The following is a 21883-nucleotide window of genomic DNA, read 5'->3' as shown; positions in this document are numbered from 1 at the left end:
CACTAAACTGGAGATGCTACATGTCTAGACCAAGCCTAAATCTGAGGGAATAAACTGCTGAGTACCTAGAGTTCTCACTTATTACATGAATAATTTTACTTCTCCGTTTCCCTAGCCAGAAGGACCAGGGAAGTAATAATCCCCCTGTACTCAGCACTGGTGAGGCCAACCTTGAACACTATGCTCAGTTCTATGCCCCTCACTACAAGAGAGACATGAGTTGCTGGAGTGGGTCCAGAAAAGGGCAATTAAGTTCATGAAGGGTCTAGAGCACAAGTCCTCTGTGGAATGGTTAAGGGGACTGGGGGTGTTTAGTCTGGAGAAGAGGAGGCTCAGGGGGGACGTTATTGCTCTCTGCAACTACCTGAAAGGAGGCTGTAGTGAGGTGGATATCAGTCTCCTCTCCCAAGTAACAAGTGATAGGACAAGAGATAACGGCCTCAAGTTGCGCCAGGGGAGGTTAGATTGGATATTAGGAAAAATTTCTTCACTGAAAGGGTGCTCAGGCATTGGAACAGGTTGCCCAGGGCAGTGGTGGAATCACCGTCCCTGGAAGTGTTTGAAAACTGTGCAGATGAGGCCCTCAGTGGCATAGTTTAGTGGTGGTCTTGGCAGTCCTGGGGTAGAGGTTGGATTGATGATCTTAAAGGTCTTTTCCAACCTACCTGATTCTATGATTCTAGTGTTTTTATTCCCTTCTCCCCTACAACAATTTACTCTTCACATGTATAACCAGCACAAGACCAGACAGCTCTACTTCCATGATCTCCTTTACAACATGAGGCAGTGGCGGTGGAGGAGAAGTAGTAGCAAGACAATATTCAAGCTCTTAAAACATCAAGGCCAGGTTGGGTGGGGCTTTGAGCAACCTGGTCTAGTGGAAGGTGTCCCTGCCCATGGCAGGGGGTTGGAACTAGATGATCTTTAAGGTCCCTTCCAACCCAAACCATTCTATGATTCTATGTGAAGCGAATATGCTCTCAAACAGAAAAATGTCACAATTCCCCAGAAGCAACCTCTCCAGTGACAGACAGTGAGATTCTACAGGGCATCTTGTAAAAGGTGGGGACAGAAGTCAGTTTGTTTCAATTTTACTACTTTCTTTATAATTTCTATGTAGTTATACATAATGCAGATAATCCCATTAAAGACTTGTGCTGAAAGAGATGCAGTTGCTTCCCCTCAAAAGCAAACTGTGAAAAACAGCAGTTGCTAGTCTGCCGTGAGAGAGGCTTAAATGTCCCAGATCAAAAAAGCACTGAAGCCTACACAATCCCTTTGTGTCTGACTCAGTGTCTGGCATAGTACTGCAATGAAGTGCATCATAAAAAGCAAGGTTACCCAGTGTCTCCCACCAACAGTACTGGTTCACCAAACTCCAGGGCTCGTCCCACCAAAACAGCAAGTCTCCTCATCCCTTGAGTCCAGACAATATGGTTAAAATCTCTGTCCATCACTGACATCTGCATGGAGGATTTAGCTGCACAACACAAAGCAATCCATCAGCTTCAGTCACCATCTAGAGAACTACCAGTATGGTCCTTCTAGAAAACTCACCCAGCAGCTTTTTGACGCTTTCTCCTGAGAAGAGAGACTCAGGATATATTTCTTTCTTGAAGTGTTTTTCAAGGACACTCTGAATAACATCCACCTCCTCCTGTTTCCTGACTCTGCCTGCCAGAAGCATAAAACCTATGAAACAAAGGAAGAGAGAAAGCAATTACTACCTGGTTATGCAGCAACAAAAATTTATGCTTAAGAACTAGGGTTAGAAATCAATTCTACAGACATTTAAAGAATCTGAGGTAGCAGGGCTCACCATCATTTGCTAAGTGCTGAAGCCAATCATACTCCTTCTCCAGCTGTTCTGCCAATCTGTACCTTTCAGCCCAGCGAAACAGATCCCGCAGGGTAATGAACCCATGCTTCCCAGCAAACACCGTTGAACCTCTGCGGTAAGACTGTCATAAGAACAAAATGTGAGCCATTTTTTCATTAACCAGTCTGAATACTTAAAGCAAAGCTAGTCAGAGCTCTCTGATATGACACTTCTTCAACCAAACTGTATTAAGAAAAGTCTAGTACTGTCATGACTCCCAAACTCAAATTACCTTTAAGCAGTTATTTGATAGGTACCATGAACAAAATAATATAGATAATAATAGATAAATAATAAATAATAGATAAATAATAAATAAAAGTACTGAGAAGAAAATAGGTACCTGGAATAAAACAAAACCCAAACAAAAATTAGGTTCTACACCAAAATATATTTTAGCGCTTTGAAGTGTCCTCTGGTTTGTGCTACTGCAATTAAAATAAGAGACTGCAATTTAAATATGAGACAGTTTTAGCTACATACTGTTACATGTGTGTTAAACACAAGAGTGTCAGAACACACCCAAAATTATTACCTGAAAATAATACCAAATTTAGCATGACCCAAAACCAGCTAAAAATCCAATACTGTACTTGGATCCAGAGCAAGGGATTATTTTACACATCAAACCCAAAGACTGTTATTAATTTTTTTGCTGATACCTTTTCCTCAAATCTGACATGACCTCCCTTATTCTCTAACTTAACCACCAAACTAAGTACTCTGGTGTGTTCTCTTCCATCAATTAAGGTTTAGGTTTTTAAATATCAGTTAGCAACACCTCCCCCCTCAAAAGAAATTTCTATTACTTTGTACTGAAATATGTTTGCATATTTTGTCTTCTACAAAAAGAAGAAAGACTCTCATACTTGCAGGTCTAACATGACTTTGACAAGCTTGCTGCAGTAAGAAGGTGGCAAACTGCACCGTTTGTGCAGGATGGTTTCCAGCTCGGCACTTGGCAGTTCATCAAAATGCAGTTCCACAAAGCGATTTCTGAAGGCTCTAGACAAAACCTAAAACATGAGAACATACTATTGTTTGAACTTTTTCCTTTGATATTCCTCATGTTATCTACCTTCCCCTACACATTCAAAGGAAATATGGATACTGTCATAGTGTACAAATTGGCACATCCACATAACCATTGAAAGAAAATGTAAGAAACAGTCTGGATGAGGACAAGAGCTTTAAAACATGTTGTGTTTTAACTGTGGTAGGTAGATAAGCACCAAACAGCCACTTGCTCATTCCCCTACAATGGGATGGGGGAGAGACTCAGAAGGGTAAACGTTAGAAAACTTGTGGGTTGAGATAAATACAGTTTAATAGGTAAAGCAACAGGAGCATGCACAAGTAAAGCAAAATTAGGAATTCATTCACCACTTCCCATTGGCAGGCAGATGTTCAGCTATCTCCAGGAAAGCCGGGCTTCATCATGCACAATGGTTATTTGGGGAAACAAATATCGAACATCTCAATCTTCCCCCTACTCCCCCCAGTTTCTATTGCTGAGCACAGCACCATATGATATGGAGCATCCCTTTGTTGAGGTCAGCTGTCCTGGCTGTGTCCCCTCCCAGCTTCTTGTGCACCCCCAGACTACTCGCTGGTGGGGAGAGAAGCCAAAAACATCTTGACATTGTGTAAGCACTGCTCAGCAATAACTAAGACATCCCTGTGTTATCAACACTGTACTGGTCACACATCCAAAACACAGCACCATACCAGTCACTATGAAGACAACTAACTATTCCAGCCAAAACCAGAACAAACTGGACAACCACAGCCTAAGTCAAATATCTTCTCCAGTGCTTTCGAGCAATAAACGCTGAGTCAAATATAATATACCTGAATTCCAGTTCCGTAAAACACTTAAATCTCAATTACTTTAAAATAATTAGAAATTTGGTACTTTCAAAACAAGCAACTAACCTAAACAGAACCCAGCTGTACTGAAAGTTAGTCCACAGCCACCTCAACCCTCTACCTCTTAAGAGTTTCATACTAATTCTGTTATGCATCAGAAAGTTTTCACATCACACTTCAATACATGAGAGAGATTCATCCCCTAGCATCATAGTTACTCGAAGAGCTTATACAGACCTTTCTGCCACCATAGAGTCCTGGAGGATTCTGTGTAGCAAACAGCATGAAACGAGGGTGAGCTTTGACAACTTCTTGGGTCTCAGTAATGAACAGCTCCCTGTTATCATCCAGCAAGCGGTTGAGAGCCTCCAAAACATCAGTGGGAGCCAAATTCAATTCATCTAGAACAATCCAGTAACCTTTTCTCATTGCATCTATGAGAATGCCTTGGAGGGAACAGAAAAAGTCCTAGGTTAAAAACCTAACAAATTAAATCTAACAGAAGCATGCATTCAGATACTTTTAGTAACCAGTTTTCACTCGGTACAAATGCTAATCCAGAATCAGAAGAAACAGTGTTCTTTAAATTGCTGAATTATCTTTTTTATGTCCAGTAGGATAAGTATGAGACAAACATGAGCTCTTAAAATTCACTGAAATTCACATAAGTGATTATCATTAATATGCAACTACTAACTTTATGACAGGTTATCTCTCCACTGTAATAAAACAGACAAGCAGAAAAGAAGAAAAAGCCCAGTGAAACGAGACAGGAATTTGGAGTAAATATAATATGCTCACCCACCTTCCTTAAACACCAGCTTCCCAGAGGCGTCTGATGTATAACAGCCAATATATTCCTGAATGTCAGTGTGCTCATGATTGTTAATCCTTACACAATGATTCCCAGTAGCAGCAGCCAACCAGCGAATTAAACTGGTTTTACCAACAGAGGTCTCACCTTGAATCAGTACTGGGTGAGTCCTAAAAGGCATAACCAAAAGAGAGGTTTAGAAGCACCAGTCATATCTTTCTCCTATACAAGATACTGACATTTGAAATTTTCACAGATCTGTATCACCAAACTACATTACCAAAACATCACCACTTAACTCATTTGGGATATCCAAGATCATACACTAACAGGGGAACATAAGTAACTTTACTCCCAAGTGCTAACTGCTACCCATGATGATTTACATGGCAGTATGAAATAAGCAGGTTATTCTAATGGCAAATTTCTAGATTATCATTTAAATAAAGCTAGGTACTGCAGTAAGTCAGTTTAAGGAGACAAGAAATGCATGTATAAATTCAACTCATTGTACAATGAAAAGTTAACCGTAAAGAAGAGAAAAAAACAGACATTACTCATGCCAAACAACAAAGGGCTAAACCGGCACTAACACTAGAGGCCCAAATAAACATCTTTAATTCAGTTTTTTAACGATAACATTGAAACAGACTTACCCTGCAGACACAACTCTGGCAATGTCTTTCAGATTAAGCTTAACTGAAGGGGTTAGCACATAAGTCTCATCTACAGTAGGTTCTTTATCGCCAGCTGAAATCCAGTATCCTTCTACAAGTATAAATCTCCCTCCTTGGGGTTTCGGTATTTGCTAAGGAGGCATGACAGAAATAACAGATTATACAATTGAGTTTCAATTTGCTAATGAAGACAACTACTGCTACACCACTGCAACGTATTCTGTAAGAAGTCATTTGAAATTAATCCCTGAGCACTCCTGCAGTAAGCCCTGTGCCCTTGTCACAGAATGCAAATTACAGGAAAAGACTGACCAGATTATTTCAAGGTCATCAAGCAGGAATCTCTGGCAGTGCCATGAAGATACAGAAAGTCTCAAGAGTCCTAGCACTGAATTTTGAAGTGTGCTTCCAAGCAGGAAACTGGCTTTTATCTTTCCATATTCATACATTTTTTTCTATACAAAGGGTTTTATTGCAAAATAAATACCTATGTCTTACAGCTGGCTCCCCCATCCCATCTGCCCAATCCCCCATGCAAAATCATGCTGAGCTTCCAGCATTAGTGAGATTCTTCCTTTCCGATTAGAGACAAAGCACAGATGTTTGTTTCATACCCATATGTTCTGCATTCGGAGTCTAAAAATAAAAAGCCTGTGAAAGCTTCCTTATTTTGTCATATTAACAAATAAACTAGCCAACATATGGGCATTTCAAGCAGTACAAAATTATGAAGGAACAGTATAATTTTTTTTCTAGTTCTTATCTTTATAACATGAGAAACAGGACTGTGAGAAGGAAATGTAGAGGAAAAAAGGCAGAAAACAAAATAAATTCTACTCTGAATACTATATACCTCTATATCAGCTTAGTTACATACCTGCTTGAGAAGGCTTTTGATGTTGCCAGAGACTATATGCTGGCAAATTAGCTTTTGAACTACTGGGTGAGAACTTCTGTCAAGCTGTGTCAGGAAACTCAAACAGAAGCCCTAAGAAGAAGAATTATTTTCAGTCGTAACATAAAAAAAAAAATAATCAAGGCGGGGAAAAAAAGGAGGGGGGGGAGAAAAATAATTTCTGTTTAATACTGCGCTTAGAAGACAGGATTATCGTTTACCCAAACAGTCTTTGTAGTGAATACACACTGGAACAAACCCCAACAAAGGTAATCACCTCATAAAGTGAGCGTGGTATGCTGCTACATGGATTAGATGCTGCAAATCTCAATGCCCTGCAAAGTGTACGGAGACTATAGTGAGGCCTGTGGCCAGTTCCATCCACCAGCTTTGCTTCTGCTTCCTTTCTCACAGATAAATAAAAGCTGCAAAAATAAGAAGTTACATAGTGTTGTTACTGATCAGACCATAGAATGATAGAATGGTTAGGGCTGGAAAGGACTTTAAGAACACTGCTCTAAAATATTAAACCCAACGTATGAACACTTAAGCTTATCTCCAACTGTCGCTTTTTCTAAAAGCTCCAGGTTAGGAAAGCCATGCCAAACTCTGCCATCTGTATAGTCAGTGAAGCTAAGCAACAGAATATTTTAGAACTGTATTTTTGAGAAAGCATGACTGTAAATTCAAAGTATTCTAAACACGTAATAGTTCTTCAGGTTAATGCAACGACATAGTACACTTTAAGGGAAAGAAAGATAACTTGATAAACACACAAGACTTTCATTGGTATGATCTACAGCAACAAACCATTTCAGTCTCTCAGACGGGAATGAGGATTGCAACAACAATGCTTTTTAACTGGTGCTACCAATAAAGCAATCTGAGTAAGTAAATCTCCTCCACCGAAGTACAGAAGCCTTCAGAACGAAGAGGATGGATGTCTACCATCTTCTGTTTCCTAAGACTATGCAAACCACTGTGCAGGGAACATCACAGTGTTTCCCAAAACAGTCTAACCACAGACTACATTTACATACTTTCTTTTTGTGACTTACTCCATCAAGGATTTAAAGAGATTACAAGCAACTTACTTCACAATTCCTTGTACTGTATTTTTGTTCACATTCAAGCCTCTCAAATAATCCATGATAAGAATTTGCAAGTCTCCCTCATGTCTCAATTCTTCCACATAAAGTTCAGTAAACCTATAAGAATCAAATCAATCCGTAACAATTCGACATCTGACCATAACAAAAAAAAAATGCCATATATGATTCTTATGGTATATAACATCTAAAATTTTGTAAGCAGCAGAAAACTGACTTGTCAAATTACCTTCAGACTCAAGAACTAGAGTGATTAAAAAAAAAAGGAAAAAAGGTATTACTAATACTTTCAAGTAATGTAGCTGAATTATTTTAACTTAGTAGAATGAAAATGAACTATGGGACTGTGTTTTTTAAGATTTTAAAAAATTTGCAATAGATATCCAAAAGTTATGGCCTGAACACTGGAGTAATGACGCAGCAGGAGCACTTTTCAAAAAGCAGACTCTCTAATGATCTCTATTTTAAGAAATGAACACTTATCACCCATTCTAATTTTGTTATGACTAGCATATCTAAGTTGTTTTCTACTTTTACAAATATCCAGCTCAGCAATGAAATGAGAAAACTTGACAATAAGCAAAAGAAAATCACCAGCAAAACATGTACTCAGTGAAGTTCTGAGTATCTTTAAATACGTCAACAGTGTGTCTGACATTTAGAACACTACACTATCAACTCATAGTAGTGAACATATTTTCTAAACATTAATTAGTCCACTTTATTTGCATTAGGTGCTGAATATGAGTCTGCAGCCCTTCCATACCACGCATTACAACTGCAAACAATAGCTCAGGACACACCATAGCAAACCCAAAAGAGCTGAGCAATACCATTAACTTCAGAGGGGTGGACATTTTTGACAAATATATGCAAAAAATGCAAATGTAAACTCATTTAAGCTTAACAAGCCATGCTGAAGCTGAAGTCTCCTTTCTTCTGTATTAAACTGACTTTCACTACTAAGCCAGGAGAGCTAACAGCAATAAAACCTTACTTTACCACTAATAACTACAAATGAGTAGTTACATATACTTAGTGCATCTCTACAGCCTCGCACAGTGTTTATGAATCTGGTAAGGAACTATATGTTTGACTTTTGGCACTCCTGAGGGAAACTGCATGAAACACAAGCAGAAAATCTTTGCCTTCAGGAACAGGTAGTACTGAAGAATGTATCTGCAACAACTCCAATTTCCTGGCTGCAGTTTAAATGTCTGAAGGTCACATATCAAATATTTTGAGTATCACAAATCAAACTTTTTTGCAAGGATCATCAACACTTCTGAGTTACCAAGAGAAAGGCTGCTAGAGAGACACAAAGCTCTCGTCTTTATTATCACCATCAGGAACATAAACTGCTGTAGTTTATGTAGTTTCCCAGACACTGACAGCTTAATTGCAAAGAATGATCATTCTCCTACCCTTAGTGATACCACTCTACACTATGGCTAGACCATTTGCTTATGCTCAGCAACTTTACAGAAGTATTTTCCTGATGTTATTTTCATGAAAAACCTTGACCATGATGTGGAAAGCACCTCTCACAGGAAGTTAATTTGAGTTTAGACTTACATCCTCAGGCTTCAAAGAAGACATTCTTCACTGGGTCAAATAACAAAGCTAATTAAACTCTGAAAAAGGCAGTGACTAAGTATTTTGTCACAAAATCACTATTTCCTACCTGTTTCTTATTCCTGGAGGAAGATTTCTCTTTCCAACATCTGTAGCTGGATTCATGCATGCAAACAAGCGAAAATCAGGGTGACGAACAAGAGGCTCTGAAGGAAAACAGAAATGAGAAACAATGTTAATACTCAAGACAGGATATTTATTATGTTAAATGAGGTATATTTCATCTAAGCCAGTTTTCTATTACTGCACGACTACATTTTCTTAAAATGCCAGGGTGAAAAGTTTTCAGAGAATGACCTCACGTAATTGTATCAGAAGTATCTCTGCATCTTCCCAACAGCCACAAGCAAGTGAAATCCCGACTTTCATTTGTGCATAGCAGGATGTTCTAACAATACAAAACATTTCAAAAATTACATAAGCCCTAAACTTGAAACTCCTTTTGCCTCTTTCAGAGCAATGGCCAGTGCTTCCCTCTGGCAGGAAGAAAACCCAGCCTAGGAAGCTCATACTACATTTGTCTCTATTTGTATCTCCAGCAAACAATATTCAGCAACTGCATTTTTACCTTTTACATCTGTACTGCATCTGGCTAGGAAGGAGTTAACTTTTTTCACAACAGCCCCTGTGGTGCTGTTAAGAACACACCAATATTTCGCTACTGCTGAATTGTGCTGGCACAGCATCAAGGCTTTCTTTCCCCTCCCCATGCTGCCTTCCCTCCCCCAGCAACAGGCTAAGAGCAAGCAAAAAGTTGGGAAGGAACACTGTTGAAACTGTTGATTCAAACTGGCCAAAACAATATTCCCTACCATGTAACATTATGCTCAGCAATAAGAACTGGGGTAGAGGAAGAAGGCGGATGCAGTTTTTGCCTAACAAGGTGGCTGTCTCTTAGAGACCGGCCGGACTTTGGTCTGCTTGTGGGAGCTGGTTAGTGACTGCCTTTGCATCACTCGTTTCACATGAGTTTTCTTGCTTTTGCTCTTCCTATTCTCTCCTCTCATCCTGCTGAGTGGTGGTGGGGTGGAAGGAGTGACCGAGCAGCTGTATGGGTGCTTAGCTGCTGGCTGGGGTCAACCTACATGGACTCAGAAAAAGCAAAGGATTTGTATGCATATTTCTAGCTGGATAGTATATTCACAGGATCAGTGAAAGACAATTACTACAGTAGCAACTGAACCTCATAGCCATCAAGCCACCTCAACTTTATTTAAAAAAAAAAAGAAAAAAGGTTATACTCCTTGAATTGTCTTTAGAGACAGCAATGCTTACTGAGGACACTAGAGAGATCTGCTTCTTGTAGAGTTTGAAGAGGCAAAAGCTACAGTTCCTGCATGCACAAGTCTCCTGAGCCACAGTGAACTACAACTCCCACTTTTTGTGTAAAGAACACATTATTTTCTTCTGTACACATTCATTTTAATGGTAAATGTTCTTAACTTATTCTGAGCTATATAGGATAGGGAGTTCAACTAACCGGATAGCAAGACATTGCATAAGCAAGCATAGAAATAGTACCTGTGTCTCCTCTGTCTAGTAACACCAGCGACCCAGATGATCCTTCCAGTAAACCACTCAGGCACTCCAAAGTCTCTGCTGCAGCCAAGTTAATCTCATCCAATAAAATCCACTCACCCTTTTTTACTGCTTGTGCCAGAGTACCCTAAGAGTAAGATCAGTTTGTTAATCACATCACCAGCAATCAAGTGAAGCATCCATATGCTGGAAATACTTGTTCTGCAGTCTGTGGGTTGATTACATAAATGGCAATTCCAACTTTTAGAGCAATAGCAGTTTTACTGCTCCCCCTCAGTAAAAGCAATTATTTTGCAAGTCACAAGTCAGTTATCACCATTATCAGGTACCATTTAGACTGGCTCAGATACAACAGAACAAAGCTCTCTTGATTTCTGCGTCATTATGGTGCATAAGCTTCACTGACGCCACTATGAAAATAAAGACAGTTAATCTAAAGAACTCCAAACTAAAACACAAGCAATCTTATGTTCCTCAGGTAACTGTATCTTATTGATTAAAACTACAGTTAAATCTAAGGTTCTCCAACTATAATACAGTAATTTTTTTGAAAGAGAACTGGTCAACATTTTACACACATAAAATTTGAAAGCATATATTCAGACTAACTGGGTGACAAGGAACAAGCATGCGTAAACCATCATAGTTTCTCCTAATCACTCTTAATGTCATTAGAATATTATGCCATGGATTTGAAACACTTCCAAAAAACCACTTCTAGATAAACAGCACAGATTCTTAATATCAAATCCTTCACAAGAATCCCTACGCAGGAACATGCCATACTGGAGATTGGTCAAGATGTTTTTTTAATCTCATAGACTTTAAAAAATATGACATACTGCTGATATTCTTTTTATCATACCAGTCCTAATTCCTATTATACAGCATTAAATTAATGTGTTACAACAAAACATTTTCCCACACCCCATCCAACAGCCACCTCCTTGAAGTACCACACTTCATTCCACAGAGTTATCATGGAACGAGTTTTTCTTCACAGCAAGATTCTTGCCAGGAAGTTATTTATATAATACTGATTGCAACGTCTTTTAAATGCTTCCTTATTCTTCCTAGCACCAAAATGCAAATCTCCAAATACCTCAACAAATGCAAAGAGAAGAGCATTTTCTGTCATTTTCATCTGTTGATGAGCATGATTCAGTTTAAGACCAAATGCTTCCCACTTTTCCTTCAGTAGTGAGCCTGTAAGCAAAACAAATTTAAGCTTGTACCATCAGAACAATAGCACCAAAAAAAATACTTAACACCAGTATTTTAATCAAACTGTTTCAAGCACAGAGATACAAAAGTAAGCTTGGCTGAGCAACAAAAACATTCAAGTTCTACAGATGACATCCTAATGCATTAAAAACCCAAAAATTTGCTGGGGTTTTTTGTTTGTTTGTTTTGATTGTTAGTCTGTTTTTTCATTTAGCTGAACACTACTGACATATGGGTACAGATAATTTGCTGTTCATTCCAGCATATCCTAGCTTAGAAACAAATACTTATGCTGCACTTGGTTCCAGCATGGCTGTTACCACTCTCTGATTCCCAGAGATAGCTCAGAAAAATAAATCCAAATTCACAAACTTTATGACAGATAGACTAACAATGAACACTTCATTATCAGTAAAAACATGTTGCTTATCAGTTATGACATTATTTACTATTGTGCTTATTTCAGTTATTTGTTTAAAGTCACAGCCTGAGGCATGTATATGCAGCAGCATAATGACTTCAATTGCTAGATTAAGTTACAGATTTCAGCTTTTCTTTATTTTAGGATTGTCAGTGATTGAAACAAGTGGTCTTTCAAACTTTTTTTGTTTTAACATTTGTGAGAATTTATCTGCATATTCAGAAGAACCAGTTAAAAGAAGAGAGGAGACAAAGTTCATAATTAAGTTCACTTGGCCCATGCTGAAGGAAAGCTACAGCTTTCTACAACTTCAGTTGTTCAGCAGGTCTAGAACCAGAAACCACACGATGCAAAACAAAGTATCAATACTGTCTCTGTTCCAAATGGGTTGTGGAGTCTAAAACAAGAAAACCTGTTGTTTGGAGACAAAACCACAATGAAACAAAGTAAAGCACTGGGCAAGTCAGCATCACTGACAGCGAAACCACGTCATTACTACTCTAAGAGTTGCTACTTTGGGTCTGGTTTGTTGTTGTTGTTTTGCTTTGTTTTTAAAAGAGGATATATTTGTGAGATGTAACAAAGTTCCAGGTCTGAAAGAAAGTATGAATGCATTATGAGGGTGGCGAGACACTGGCACAGGTTGCCCAGAGAAGTTGTGGCTGCCCCATCCCCAGCAATGTTCAAGGCCAGGTTGGACAGGACTTTGAGTAACCTCGTCTAGTGGGAGGTGTCCCTGCCCATGACAGAAGGGTTAGAATTAGATAAGCTTTAAGGTTCCTTCCAGCCCAAACCATCCTATCATTCACGTAGAAGGCTGACACACAAACAAGGAGGACAGTTGACCAACACAGCAAGTGCTGAGTGGAGATCAGATGACAAGGGCACCATAGATCAGACAAGTCAATGTTCACATTGCAAGACATAGCTAACAGCAGTGATGAGCTAGGAAAAAAAACCCTACCCCAACAAAAACCCAAAACAGAAAAACAACCTCTTTTTAACAGTATTTTGAATGTCTCATTGTAGACAGAGACTGCATTTTTCAAAACCAGGAGAAAGGATGTAACAAAGAGGCATTAAAAACAAACAAACAAAAAGCAAACAAAATCCCACAAATTCAACAAACAAAAATTCAGCAGTATCTGCCCTCTGCAATGGTTAGCACTAATGGTGTGTTTGATCGGTCTGAATTCTCACCAGATGCATTTTCTTTTGCTTCCTTATTAATAGCAGATTTATGAATATGCTGCATTAGTTTTAGCAGATCATGCCAGCGTTTCTGCCTGTAGCAGGTCTGAATGTGTCCCAAGAATGTTTGGTTTTTCTTCCTAGAGAATGTCTGAGAGAAGAGTTCTTCAAAAGACTCTCGCAGAGGTAGCCAGATCAGCTTGCTATCTACAGGCTTGTAACTGAAGAGAAGCAAAAGAGTAATTACTTATTTGTGACACAAAAGAGGAACTAGCATTTGTGAACTAAAAAACCCCAGTTACTGAAACAACAATATCGTGCATGAAGGAACCCTGGTTTCCCAAGTTTTTTGCTCAAGTAATGAATGATGTAAAATTGCACATATTTAAATGCACCTTTTGAGGCACTTTTATAAAGACAGGACCACCCTGATTAGAAAAGTATTTTCGCTACTACCAACCAGTACGTCCAGTGAATATTACAACATATTTATATTGAACAGCTTAGCAATTTTTAAAGAGACGTTAGGTTGTGCTTTTAAATGACTTTATCACATATGGTTGTACACACAGTTCAGTGAAACTGCCTCTGTCCTTCCTGAAGGACAACAAGGTGCCTGCATGCAAAAATGTTTCTTCAGACATTTATGCTCCATGAAACAAGTATGTGTCTAAACACAACTCTCGACAACACAATTACACTTGTTTTAGAAGCTTGTTCTCATACTGCCAATTTGTTACGCTGAACAGACAACTGTTAGTGACTCACCCCCCTAAGAGATCTGCAGTGTCACTTTGTTGGTTCATGTTGACAACCCTCAAACGGTGTCCTTGAAACAAAAATATAAAGCACCATCAACTTGTGGGGTTTCTCTGTTTAAATCATTGTCATGTATGTTACAGTCTTCACACTTGATTTACCTGTAATATGAGCAAGGTACTGAACCGTTGAGGTTTTGCCAGTTCCTGTTTCACCAACCAAAAGCACAGGCTCTCCTTTGACAACACAAACTGCAAGCTGTTCAATCAATACTGCAGATGGCCGTGTGGCAGCAAAGGTTTGTTTTGCTCTAAAAAAACAAAGGAAACAACCCAAACCCAAGATTTACCAAGGAGCTCATTTGAATTTTTTCTTTATTTTTTTTTTACAGCAGTGGTTGAATTTATGATCTTCAATTAAAATTACAGGTTTGGAAGAAATTAGTTTCAAGATACCCTTATATGACACTTATTTTTCTCAACACGCAACCTAGAAAAAAAAAAAAATCAGGATTTCCAAAGAACTTTCTGCCAGCGGAGTTAGTGCCATATACTACAAAAATCTCCCTTTACAAAGATGGAGTCATCAAAATCTTACTATGACAGCTGTGGATCCACACTGCTTTAAAGAAAATCTTGTCCAAAACCAGCTGAAAGTCTCCATGCTTTGGCTGCAGCAGTACGACACAGACAGCCTTAAAGATACACAAGGTAAAACTCAGACTACAAGAACTCATTCACGTTCTTCCCTTAGAGGAGAATGTCCAATTTGCCTTTTTTCTTTTTTTTTTTAAACCTGTGACTTGTAATCTATTCTATCACCCAATATATTGGTTCATATGGACTACTACAAGATATTCTACCTTTGTACAGTGAGAGCCTGGATTTGTTTCTTCATTAGATGCACTCTTCCAACAGAGACTTCTTGTTCTTGTACTAGAATTTCCGGTTTATAGAGTTCACAGAAGAACTCCACCTGTGAAGGAAGCATTAACATTTCTAATACTAATGTTGCCTACAACACCACACTAAGAACACCCATGCTATGCTACCAGAATTACTTTGCAGCAAGCTAATTTTTCATGGTAAGATTTTATATTTTTCAGGTTTTACATACTCATCACCTGAAATACTGAAGAACCTCGGAAGTGTTACTGTCTGTACAAACACCTTTCCATTTAATAATTTGGTAATGGATCTATTTATTAGAAGGAGGTCCAACGATCACCTCAAAAAAGCCTGGGTGAATACTTCTGTGTAAACAAGGATACTTTGCTACTGGCAGAAGATAATACATGCCTGTATTGGAATAATATAAAGAATGAAGGACAAACAGAAAAATCCATAGAAGTTTCAGGGATCCATCCGTCCAGCCAGCTGGCAAGTTTTTATGCCTTTAAAGTAAGAAGGGAGGGAACTTTCTTTGCAATCAAACTTCTACAGTCAGAAATAGCTGACAAAGTAATGATTTAGTTTAACTCAGCCGTTTATATCACACACTATTAATACAGAGAGTTACAAGGCTCTAGAAAGGTGCTTGATTTTGGAACCAATGACTACAGAACAAATAGTCAGGAAAATCTCTCTAATCTCCTTGTTTAGGTGATTAAAGTTCACTGTAACCACCAAAGAAAAACCATATTCTTTACTATTCTGTGCATCTAGCAGCACCATGTGCTTAGGAACCTGTGCTGTTCCACCTGTGTGATCTTTCTTTTGCATGATGAGGCCACCTGCAATCTGCTCTGAAACAGAGCCATTGGAACTTTCAGAGGGGAAAAAAAATAACCACAACTGAAAAAAAAGAAGGAAAACATAGATCCTGGGATAATACAGAGAGCAAAAAATGTGTCTGGAACAGAGATGGGCATAATTTTTAAGAAAAATAGCAGAACACATTTAAATTCATCACTAAAAAAATTGCAAGTTATAGAATATTACCAATAAGCATCATGTTAATCATAGCTCAACATACCTTTTTTTTTGAAATGTTTAGTTCACTTCCAATAACTTTTGCCATTTTCATTCTGCTCCCTTGGCTGGACAGCATACCTGTGAAACAGTCCAATGCCTGTCAAGGAGAAAACAAACGAACCAGGTTCTTCAATACAAATTCTGTATGATATAATCTGACAAGCACCATCTTAATTTACATGAGCTTGAATCCAATCCAGCCATAGTAAATAAAATTATTTCATTGCCCAAGGATTGAGTCAAGCAATGGAGATCAAAAATATGCTACAAGAACTTCTAAATGCTGTAGTGGGGTTCAGTGAAAGCAAAAACTTTCAATGCCCAGTCACAGAAGTTATTTTTAGATAAATGGACCAAAATGGAGAAGGAAGTAATGCTACAAGACCTCACATCTTAAAACCTCTGACTGATGCACATCTGAAAAATTCCAAACCTGGAATTTAAATTGGTGCATAAGGAAGTAGGAAAGAAGCCTCATATTACAAGAAAAAGGAAAGATTTCAAAACTTTTACTCTCAGTCATACGCAGTTCCAGCTCAGATCAGTTAAAATTATGTTGCAGCATGCTGTTTGTATGACAGCAGTAACTCTGGATTGGCTTTCAGCACATTACTGCAAACAACCTTCCTAGTAGCCATGAAAGCCTCCAGTAGATGGATCACAAACATTCTAATTACAGTCCAATTGCTTCAGATAAAACAAAATTCCCATCTCTCATTCCTAAATAGAGTATTTTAAGATTCGTGAGGCAATGCTAGAATTTGGGTAAGCAATTTCTGGATCAAGTCTTACCGCACCTCCTGAAAAATATTCACTGCTGTGGTTGAGGAATTACTGTCAAAGTTGTAAGCAATCCTGCTGCACCAATTCAGTAAGTCTCTAAAAAGAAACATGAAAAGAGTTGGTACAATTAAACCAAAATGCATAGCACCTTCTTTCATGTACAGCTTAGGTCATTATGTCATCTTCTGGCAATTGTACACTTAGTTGTTGTGTAAGCTGCACATGGGAAGACATATATATAAATAGAGTGCCAATTCTAAAGAGTAGCTGAGCACATAAAGACCAATACCATTGCTTTCAGATACATTGCTTATAAATAGATAATACATACTCCATTAAACCATAAATTCATTACGCAACTGAAAACAAGAAAAGCAGCAAGCTTTTCACCTGGAAAGGTATAAACCTCCCTGTTTTTTCAAGATACTGATTTCTTATCAACAACAAAATCTTTCAAAAGGTAAGAAAAAGCAACATGTGATTCTTGAAAACCGACCGCTGTTTTAAAATTGGTGGCATTCTTCTGCTTCACAAAAATATGAGGTACTACTCACACCTAGTATTTACTGGCTAATTCACAAAGCACTACTGGTTACAGAAATTCCAACAGTAGAATTGACATTTTGTATGAGAGGAAGAAATAACTGAACATCAAGCTGCATTTCATCATAAAAATTCTGAAATTAATAGTACATTACAGATCTGGTTATTTTCAGCCATCTCTAAGTTAGAATGCTGTGTCTAATATGAAATTATCTAGATAAGCACATATATACAGTTGCTGAAAATGTTATATAATAGCTATTGTGAGAACATTATACAATACATTTCAGTTCTTAACTAGAACTGATATTCTGTGTTAAAATGAATTGAGAAGTAATCCATATGGCGTGACACCAACTCAGCACTACATATGACAAAACCCACACTTTTTCCTTTAAAAAAAAAAAAAAAGGCAAATAAGAAGTCCTAAGTATTTCAGATTAAACTTTTAAAAGATACATTATATTGACTTTCCCAGTTTTTATGAAATTCCAGTTTAATTATTCAAACTTCTGTCACTATTAAAAAAGAAATTAAGAAAATAACAAAGATATAGCCTTTCCTTTCTGCAGCTGACTAGCTGACTAAATTTCCTTCTAATAAACATGTAAGAAAAGACAACCTTAGAGATAGCTCTCGCCCTTCCAGATTTGGTTTCTTAGTTTCTGATCTTGATTCTGATGAATCTTCTGGTATGTGCCTGGAGCCAGAAGCACTGTTTTCTGATGCCTGATACTTGTCTCCCGTAAGGTGAATGTAAATGTCTAGCAAGTGATCAGTTACAAGAGCAAGGTTGGGGTATCTCCTTTGAAGAACCTGAGGGGGAACACCAAACAAACAAAAAAATCTTTAGCATGGGAAGGAAACACCAAGCCCCCAAAATCTAATAGGTTACATTTCAATAGATACTCAATAACAAGCTGCACAAAACCATTGTCTTGGAATCTCTCATCTGAAGAAAATAAAGAGTTATTGTGACTGGTGCAGTATTGATTTGGACGCCAAAAGTGAATTTTGCCAACTCAACTCTACTCCAATTCATTTAATACATCCGCACAAATGCCAACAGTAAGAACAAAAGGTACATTCAACTGTATCTAAACTCAAATAATGATCATACAACTTTACAACTGATAACCAAAATTCTTACCTCCTTTCCTTTCTGTGACAATTCAAGTTATTTATTCACTATGCTGACAAAGACACATTAAAGGGCTAATTTTTCTTCTGTGATTTCCTTTCAGCTCAGTTCTCTCCACTAAAGCTTGCTAACCAAAATTATTGCTTCTGAAAATAAGCTTTTCACAGATAAAGACGAGGAAGGCCGGCCTTACCCTGCCAGACTGACTTTAAAGATTAAAGGAAGGACATGAGCCCATCTTCAAGACAAGCACGTGGGGGTTTTCTACCGCTGTCTCTTCTACTACTACAGAATTTTACAGTGTTTAATTTGTGTATTTCTGTGACTTGAGCTACAAAGTTACAAAAAAGAACAGAAAGAACCTAGTGGTAAATGACACACTTAGCACCAAAGCTTCCTTTTTTCTTAAGGTTTTGACAGCCAAGCCAATATTCATCCTTTCTAGATGTCATTTTCAACATCAGCTCGCCAGGTGCTAACAAAAGACGTCAATAGAAAGTGTTATTTGTAACTGATAACTGGCCAACTATTTTTCATCTCAAAGCTTAGAACTCAGGATTAGAGTAAGCTCATTTTTTCATTTTAAATCTCTGTGGGCTACAAAATGGCAAAGAAAAATGATTCTTAGACCCATTCAAAGCAGAACTGTGTTTGCCAGGGCAAGTTTCAGGAATCTTTGTCCAATTCACTTCAAAGGATAAATCTGAAATTATAAGGGTGTATTGTGGAACTTGGAGATAAAAACAATGACCAAATTTATTACTGAAGAACATTTGCTACTCTTAACTGAAACAACTATTCACATGCCACGATAGAGCAACACACACCATACCTCCTTGAGTTCTCCTTTGCTCATGTTATCCATATGTATTTTGGTCCAATATTTGTCCAAAAGAGCAGCATGGCTGCTTTGCTGCCTGTACCAACCTCCGCCACAACTGAATATCCTAAATCAAAACAACATGAAGAAACACAGCATATTGTGGAACTCAACCTTTTCAGTGCATTCCTGTGCAAAGAACGTTACATACCTCTGCTATAGCATAACACACATGCACAGATCACGCACTGTTTGCCACTGTACTGTCATGTAGCCTACCGTGTGTACTTCTGCTTTTCAAATTATCTGTTATCACAGCGTTTTTCCCCCTGTAGTGCAAAATCTCCCTAGGGATACTTGCAGAAAGATGACTGACAATAAGTTAAGCCTATCAGAAGAAACATACAGAACCCTTTGTTAGGAGAGGACTAACCCTTTGTTAGGAGAGGAGCCTGACAGAAGTGGCCTGGAATTACCTTGCACAGATCCTAAAGGATCCTGACGGATCTGTGCTCTATTGCAGATGCAAGAAAAGCACCTCCAGTGCCTGCCTCTTCCACAGTCTTTCATGATTATTTTTTCTCATTCTTTATGCTCAGAGTCCTTTCCATCATATATTTTGCCCATTCTTCTTTTGTTTTACTGCACAAATAACTATTCAGCCATGTGCTATACCCACTGCGGAAGTAGCCTTGCACATGCAAAGCATTAGATACTGGGTTGTGGTTTGGTTTTTTTGGTTGTGGTGTGGTTTTTGTTTGTTTGTTTGATTGGTGTTTTGTTTGCTTTGTTGGGTTTTGTTTTGTTTTTTTTCAATAACATTACACAGCTGTAAACTGCAACAGACTTACTTAATGTGTCCAAAAGAAACTATAACTTGCTGCTATACAAACTGTTCACCAATGTGCTGATTTTGGCTGGGACAGAGTTAATTTTTTTCATAGTAGCTAGTATGGGGCTATGTTTTGGATTTGTGCTGGAAACAATGTCGATAATACAGAGATGTTTTCTGTACTGCTTAGCCCTGCTTACACAGCCAAGGCCTTGTCAAGGCTTTTTCTGCTCCTCACACCAACCCAACCAGCAACTAGCCTGGCAGTGCACAAGAGGTTGGGAGGTGACACAGCCAGAACAGCTGACCTCAACTGACCCAAGGGATATCTCATACCATATGGTGTCATGCTCAGCATATAAAGCTGGAGGAAGAAGGAAAGCAGGGGAGGGGACATTTGGAGTGATGGTGTTTGTTTTCCCAAGGAATATGTGTGATAGAGCCCTGCTTTCCTGGAGATGGCAGAACACCTGCCTGGCCATGGGAAGTAGTGAGCGAATTCCTTGTTTTAATTTACCTATTAAATTGTCTTTATCTCAACCCATGAGTCTTCTCACTTTTACTCTTTTGATTCTTTTCCCCCATCCCACCAGGGAGGAGTGAACGAGTAGCTGTGTGGGGCTTAGTTGCCAGCTGGGGTTAAACCGTAACAACCAAATATACAGAAGAAAACTGAAGAGTTGAAGAAACCAAAAGAAAGCTGAATCCAAAAAGACTCAATCCCACAAAAAAATTGAACAGATAAAAAAAAAGAACAAGTTTATGGAAGGAAGACAAAAGCAGGAAAATTTGGTAAAGACTTTGAAGTAAACTACAAAACATGTGAAAACTATGTAACCATTCCCCTTCTAGACAGCCTAACCTTTAATCTTGATACAATATTATGTCTTAATATACAAGATGACATTTTGACATCCGAGGCATGGGCCATTACTAAAATGAAACCATCAGGGAGAGTACCTTAAATCTTTTTCTGTTTAGAAAACAGAAACTCTTAAAAATACATCTTCCAAGGAATACATGTATACAGCTTCTCAAGGAGGTAAAGGAGATAGAAGGAAAAAAAAAAACCCACAAAACCACAACACAACCAAATCCCAAAAAACTAATCATTCAGTAGTCAGACTACCAATTACCCCAGGATCAGCAAAACTAAGAAATATTTTACAGAGGTGCTGTTAAAACCAGCAAGCCAAGACACCTTGTGAATATCAATCATAACCTTCTTCACACAGTAATTCCCAAGAGTGGCGTTTTGTTTTGGTGATGGGTTGGTTTTGCAGGGCTTTCCCCTGCAAGTTTCATATAAGGCTGCTCTAGAGAGAAAAAATTCCCCTTTACAATTTCTATGGCTTCTACTGCTTGTTAATGGAAATTGCTAAAAAACTGCTGGCCAAGTACCTCGCAGTTCCTGTCTTTGACTTAAAACCAGGATATCCATACTCTTAGCCTCATTTAATTTTACAAGCTTACCTCCTGGTCGCAAAAAACTGGAATCCCGATGCTACTTTTAAACAGTCACCACGACCAGGAATCAGCAACTCTTTTTTTTCCAAAAGAGGAATGAGCACAGAGATCTGGAGAAGAAAATAGATAAAACGTTTTTTTTTCAGGTGAAATTGTAACAGACAGCACACCCATCCATGCTCATTTCACACTTGAGCTGCTAGAACATTTCTGCCGAGCACCACTACATTGTCAGCAGCTATCGTTCCCACAGATTGCACTTCCAAGTGATGCTAACAAGAACTGCAGAGTCCCTGGCAATTTTAATCAGCA

At 38.4% G+C, this 21883-nt stretch overlaps 1 protein-coding gene across 4 annotated transcripts in view; it reads right to left on the bottom strand.

The window, feature by feature from the left end:
• MDN1 (midasin AAA ATPase 1) overlaps positions 1-21883 on the bottom strand; it is a 100083-nt gene that overhangs the window by 64232 nt on the left and 13968 nt on the right. For all 4 annotated transcript variants that reach the window (XM_030489502.1, XM_030489503.1, XM_030489504.1 and 1 more), the window contains 22 exons: positions 21578-21681; positions 19285-19399; positions 17934-18127; positions 16783-16864; positions 15987-16082; positions 14875-14987; positions 14174-14322; positions 14022-14082; positions 13263-13474; positions 11520-11623; positions 10400-10544; positions 8928-9024; positions 7229-7342; positions 6412-6559; positions 6117-6227; positions 5219-5370; positions 4554-4732; positions 3986-4194; positions 2749-2895; positions 1820-1961; positions 1558-1692; positions 1342-1480 (listed from right to left, as the gene is read on the bottom strand). In XM_030489502.1, the coding sequence (XP_030345362.1) occupies positions 1342-1480; positions 1558-1692; positions 1820-1961; positions 2749-2895; positions 3986-4194; positions 4554-4732; positions 5219-5370; positions 6117-6227; positions 6412-6559; positions 7229-7342; positions 8928-9024; positions 10400-10544; positions 11520-11623; positions 13263-13474; positions 14022-14082; positions 14174-14322; positions 14875-14987; positions 15987-16082; positions 16783-16864; positions 17934-18127; positions 19285-19399; positions 21578-21681 (2948 nt within the window). The remainder of the gene's footprint in view (positions 1-1341; positions 1481-1557; positions 1693-1819; positions 1962-2748; positions 2896-3985; positions 4195-4553; positions 4733-5218; positions 5371-6116; positions 6228-6411; positions 6560-7228; positions 7343-8927; positions 9025-10399; positions 10545-11519; positions 11624-13262; positions 13475-14021; positions 14083-14173; positions 14323-14874; positions 14988-15986; positions 16083-16782; positions 16865-17933; positions 18128-19284; positions 19400-21577; positions 21682-21883) is intronic.

Source organism: Strigops habroptila, chromosome 6 (genome assembly GCF_004027225.2).
Source record: "Strigops habroptila isolate Jane chromosome 6, bStrHab1.2.pri, whole genome shotgun sequence".
NCBI classification, from domain to species: Eukaryota; Metazoa; Chordata; class Aves; order Psittaciformes; family Psittacidae; genus Strigops; species Strigops habroptila.
The sequence above is the reverse complement of the archived record's forward strand: the minus strand, read 5'-3'. Positions and strand labels throughout refer to the sequence as shown.